The sequence below is a fragment of the Grammomys surdaster genome, unplaced genomic scaffold (genome assembly GCF_004785775.1).
Source record: "Grammomys surdaster isolate TR1022 unplaced genomic scaffold, NIH_TR_1.0 205, whole genome shotgun sequence".
Lineage (NCBI taxonomy): Eukaryota > Metazoa > Chordata > Mammalia > Rodentia > Muridae > Grammomys > Grammomys surdaster.
In genome coordinates this window covers 1,937,418-1,943,130 of record NW_021604650.1, presented here as the reverse complement: position 1 = coordinate 1,943,130, position 5,713 = coordinate 1,937,418, and the positions used below count along the sequence as shown (strand labels likewise).

Here is a 5,713-nt window from a genome sequence, read left to right as displayed (position 1 = left end):
GGTTGTGATTAAAAAGTGTGCACCTGGCTCTCAAATTTAATTTTTTTTTAAAACAAAAAAATAAACCAAATCCAACACAACAAACAATACAGAAACAAAAACCAAAGAAGCCCAAGGAGGGAAGTCAAGAAGCAGCCTCAGCTTGGGGCTAGGTACATTCAGAGTGTCTCCATTGGCCAATCACAGCAAATTACAGCCACTCTAGAGACTGGCTGAGGGCTGAGAGGAGAGAGGAATCCAGGACATCACAATCCCTCCTCCCTCCAGGACCGCTCCAGTGAGGAGGCCAGTAGAGACTTGGCTGCGGCTTCCAGTGAGTAGTTCTGGCAAACTGTAAGCTCGGGACACCATCTCTCTCATTATCAGAACTCTCAGTTCCATTTCTACAGGCCGCCTGTGGGCAGTTTCCACCTCCCGCTCTCTCAATTTTTCTCAAGATAGGGTCTAATATAGCCCAGGCTGGCCTGGAACTCCCTATGTATGTATGTAGTCAGATGGTGACCTTTGAACTTTTTTTTATTTGTTTTTGTTTTTCTGATACAAGAGTTTCTCTATGTAGCCCTGGCTGTCCTGGAACTTGCTCTGCAGACCAGGCTGGCCTGGAACTCAGAGATCTGCCTGCCTCTGCCTCCTGAATTCTAGAACTAAAGGCATGAGCCACCATCGTCTGGTGGCAAGCCTTCTACCAACCAAATGTAGCCCGCCTGGCTCCTTTAGTCCTCACTGGCAGCCTGCAGTCTTCACCCTAAGGGCAACTCATTTTCATTCTCTATTCTCAGCTACTCGTATCTCTGGTAAGAGCCACAGAGGCAAAGCATCAATATAAACTGCTGCATTACATGGTGTCCCACTGCGGGCCTGGTACCTGGTGGGGGCTCTGTGTCTTAGGGAGCTCCCTGGGGGGTTAGATTTGTGCTAAGTACAGGTTTTGTGTTTCCTTACTGATATCTGCAGAGGAGGAAGTCAGGCTCAGCCCTCACTAAGGGCATGCAAAACCAGAAAAGCCACCTGGATTGGCTGTCAGTGGAGCTGTCCGGTCCATGTCAACATCTCAGGAGCAGAGGTGGCCACAGCCAGATGCCCAGTCAGTCTCCAGCAAGGGTGGGCATGGGCATGAGACAGCACGAGCTGTCTCTAGACCAAGGCTTGCTGGTACAATCAAGGGATCAGTTTAGGAGAATAACACCCAGAGACAGATGTATGGCCTTTCATTTTATTTTTCCCACTGCACTGAAACATGGGACCTCCCCACTGATATCACCCCCCAATTCCTGGTCCTCCATAACCAGTACACTAATCCCTCAAGTATTCCCTTGAAAATGACCAATATAAAAAAAAAAGAGAGGAAGTTGGGTGGGGATAGGGATGGCATGAGCACCCTTCTTGCCAGGAAGTTCCTGGTGGGTACACAAGGCAGGAGAGGTGTAGCGTGGTTTGCAGAGGGATCTTGGCTGCTGCACAGGAAGGCACAGGAAGGGGATTCTGGCTGTGGGGCTCCCATAGTGAGGTGAGGCCTTCAACACCCAGGTGCAGACAGGGCGCTAGCTAGTGGTTATGAAGTCTGCAAGTCTAGGGGATGACAGGGGCTAGAGCCTCCACAGATTAGACAAGACACATCCGGACACTAGCAGTGAGGGGGAGGGGGCAAGCATGCCTGTCCCCTGCCCCAGAGGCAGGAATAAGCAGGGAACTGCCTTCCTGGTCTTAACCATGAGCAGGGTCGGGTAAGGCTGCCCATTCGGAGCCCTTGGCTACAGGGGCAGGGAGAGCCCTGTGACTCTGCCCAGAGCAGTTGAACAGAGGTAGTGGGGAGGGAGGTCAAGGGGGACAGGAGGACAAGGGTGCCTTCCTGTTCTGAGGAAGGCACTTGCAGCTGGTGTGGTCTGGTGTGGGATGGCAGGAGGCGTGGCTTGGCAGAGGAAAAAAGGAAGAACACAGGCAACAGAGCGAGTCCTCACCTCATGCAAACATAGTCAGCTGTAACCACTGCAGGGCAAGACAGACAGGTTAGTGGGAGCAGCAGGACACATGGCCACATCAGCCTCCTTCACCCATCATCACCCATCCCAGGGGACAGGCTGCAGCCCAGGCTCAGGCAGCACCAGCCACGCTTATGCCCTCCCTGAGGGACCTTCTGGTGACTGGTGTGTTCACTTCTCTCTTTCTTTCTTTCTTTCTTTCTTTCTTTCTTTCTTTCTGTGTGTTTTCTTTTTTAGACAACACAAAGTTGTCCTGGCTGTCCTGGAACTCACTCCGTAGACCAGGCTAGGCTCAAACTGCCTCTGCCTCCCTCAGGCTGGGATTAAAGGTACATGAGTCATCCTCCCCCCCCCCCCCACCTGCAGCAGCTGTCTTATTTCTCTACTCCAGGACACCAGGCAGCTGGTTCCCACCAGCTTCTAGAAGCCTGGCCTCCCCTTCTTCATCTCCCACCTCCTGGGCTCCAGAACCTGTCCCAAGGCTTCCAAGACTTGGGCCCTGTTTGGAGGCTTGTTCCAAGGCTATTGATGTCTGTCCTGCTTGGTAGGGACAGGTGGACATGGAGGACCATCTCACCTTAAATAGATCAAAGGTCACAACACCATCCAGGTCTGTGTCCAGAATTTTGAAAAACCCTGTGTTCAAGAAAAGATGAGTTAAATCTGGGACACCAGCCAGACAGTTAATATTCACCCAAGGCTGTCTCCTACCTCCCATGCACCCCAAGTTATTGCCCCTCAAAGTCATAAAGCTTCCTGTCCAAAGAGGCCTCCTTAGGCTCCCTCTGTACATGCTCCACGCACCCATGTAAGAGTCCTCTGCCCCTCTTCAGCCCCTACCCTATTCACCCCTCTATGCCACACGAGGAACACTGTGTGCACTGTGGTGAAGTGGGGTCTGTTGGGGACACTCACGGAACATGGTCTCCAGTCGCACGAGGCAGCACACAAAGTTGTCAAAGTCCACAGCCAGGTCTGGCTCTGAGTAGCGGGTGATGATGAGCTCATGCAGTTTCTTGTTAAGCTTGAAGCCTGAGGAGAGAGAGGAAGGGCAAGTAAGGGCTGGAGCAAGGGCAGCCAGCTAGGGCAGGGGAGGAGCTGATCCAGGAAGAGGGGATGAAAGACCTCGCTGGTAAAGCTTGGGGGAGAGTGGGCAGGGGGAGCAACTGGAGAAATGGCTTGGAGGTTAAGAGCATTGACAACTCTTCCAGAGGTCATGAGTTCAATTCCCAGCAAACACTTGGATGGTGGCTCACAACCATCTGTAATGGGATTACATAAAACAAATAAACCTTGTAAAAAGAAAAGCTAGGAGGGGGTGGGCAAGTGAGGGCCAGGCCCAGGGGGAACACCAGAACATCACACCAGAACACCCAACAAAATCACAAGCTGGCTGCAGAGGACCTAGGCATTTGGTCATATTTGTTCAAACTAGCTTAGACTTGTTTTTATACAGGCCAGTGTGGGATAGTCCTATACAATCTGCCTCACTGGAGCTTGGAGCCTGTACAGGTCATGTATCCTGGACTCAATCACTCTCCTTCTGAGAATCACTTTTCTCTTCTTCACATTAGCGATAACAAAGGGCTCTGTTTGATGGCTCAATGGATAAAGCATCTGTCACAAAAGATTGAGGACCAGAGTTTGGATATCCACATAAAAGCCAAGGAAGTTTGGCAGTCTGCCAGTAATCCTGGCCCTCACTGAGGAGGCAGATGGGATTCCCCAGGGATGATGTCTAGCCAACCTAGCCTCATCTGTGAGCTCCAGGTCCAGTGAGAGGCCCTGTCTCAGCAAGAGTGATGAAGGAGGACAGATGATGTCAACCTCTGGCTTTTATGTGTGTCCACACACATATGAACATAAGTACATATGTGCACACCACATACACATGCAAAAATGGATGAAAAGGCCCTTGTTCTTGGTAAGCTACAAGGAAGGGAAAGGGAGGAGCCCAGATAAAGTCCTAGGCTTAGCAACCACAGCACCATACCCCAGGGACAAGGGTCAGCCAGGCAGGGCACTCTCAGGGAGGCAGCCTGGGGTTCAAGAGCAGTGGGGTCATCAGCCTGGGGCCTCACCTGCAGCCTCGATGGCCATCCTCATCTCGTAGGCACTCATACTGCCAGACTTGTCCAGGTCAAACTTCCGGAAGATGGTCTGTGTGAAGGGCGGGGCAGAGTGAATCAGCAGCTCCTCATCCTGCCTCCTGCCCCCCCCGGGCAGAGTGAGGGGGGGGAACAGCCAGGAAGGGGGTCATTTGCTGAGACTCCTAGGCTTACATGGGAAAGGAATCCCATGCAAAAAGGAAGTTCTGGTGGAAAGCCTGGGCTCTGCTACTGGGCCTGGCCACGTCATGACTGAGGCCACAGAGTGGCAGGAGAACGCAGCCAGGGACCCTCCTACCGCCTACCAGGTAATTTCGGATGCGGTTCCACAGGATGTTGAACTCCACCAGGCCCAGCTTGCCATTGCCATCTCGCTTAGCAGATGTTAAGAAGGAAACTACTCAGCTTAAAGTAGGCATGTGAGGGGGGACCTGGGCAGAAGGGAGCCTGGCAGTGGAGGGGAAAGAACAGCAGCTCCCTGCAGCTCATGGCCAGTGTTGTTCTATGTGTCAGATACAGTAAAGCAGGGTGGGGAGAGGTGCAGGCATAGTACCAGCCTTAGGGCCAAATAGGGACCGAGTTCTTGCTCCATTTCCCACAAGACCTCTGACTCAAAGTTTCCTTTGCTGGCCAACTGGAAGATATCCAGGAAGGTGTTTGAACATGAGGCCTTACCATATCCACACTCTCCTGGCTCTACCTAAGCTTTTCAGCTGCTCTTAGGACAGGTCAACAACATCTTCCTCAACCCCAAACTCCACAAGAGACAAAAGCAGGTAGGATACATCCATGAGGTTCACCATGCTGCGGCATGACTCCAGGCTGAAGCCATTAGTGCGCAGGTCTTTGTCTGAAACAAATAACAAACAAACAGTTCTTGGGGCTGAGGATAGCTCTCAATTGATAGAGTGCTTGCCTGGCATACATGAAGCCCCGAGTTTGATCCTCATTACTGCAAAAAGGAAGCGTGGTGGTGCATGCCTGTAACCATAGCAGTGGGAGGAGAAGGAAGGGGGATGAGGAGTTCGAGGCCAGCCTCAGCTATATAGACCCTGTCTAAAAAATAAAAGAAAGGAAGAGAAAGGGGGATAGCTGAAGAGATGGCTCAGGAGTTAAGAGCGTTGGCTGCTCTTGCAGAGGACCTGGGTTTAACTCCAGATTCAAGGGCTATGATCCATATGTGTGGTATATTCACATGCATGCATGGAAAAACTTATACATATAAAATTAAAAAATATAATAAAAATGTGAAAATCCACAGCATTCACATAGAAAGGTGTGAATAGTCTCTCACATATACAAACACACAAACACTCAAAAACACACTCATACACACACAATCTCTTACACTTATACACAATCAAACATTCTCTATCACACACACACACATGCACACATACTCACTCTCATATACACACACCACACACACTCACACACTCATACACACACTCATACACTCAGACAATCTGTAAGTACAGTGATATTGGGGGCAGAGGCAGGAGGATTGCTGGGGCTTGCTGGCTGAGAGACCCTGACTCAAGGATATAGAGCAGGACATCTGATGTTCTCATCTGCTGAGAGAGAGAGAGAGAGAGAGAGAGAGAGAGAGAGAGAGAGAGAGAGAGA

General features: G+C 50.9%; 1 protein-coding gene across 2 annotated transcripts in view; it reads right to left on the bottom strand.

Annotated features, from left to right (window-relative positions):
* Window positions 1–1,197: 1,197 nt before the first annotated feature.
* Window positions 1,198–5,713, bottom strand: part of Capn1 (calpain 1) — a 21,318-nt gene continuing 16,802 nt past the window's right edge. For both annotated transcript variants that reach the window (XM_028770863.1, XM_028770862.1), the window contains exons 17-22: window positions 4,873–4,937; window positions 4,393–4,461; window positions 4,061–4,139; window positions 2,895–3,011; window positions 2,557–2,615; window positions 1,198–1,986 (exon numbers count right to left, since the gene is read on the bottom strand). In XM_028770863.1, the coding sequence (XP_028626696.1) occupies window positions 1,960–1,986; window positions 2,557–2,615; window positions 2,895–3,011; window positions 4,061–4,139; window positions 4,393–4,461; window positions 4,873–4,937 (416 nt within the window). In that variant the 3' untranslated portion in view covers window positions 1,198–1,959. The remainder of the gene's footprint in view (window positions 1,987–2,556; window positions 2,616–2,894; window positions 3,012–4,060; window positions 4,140–4,392; window positions 4,462–4,872; window positions 4,938–5,713) is intronic.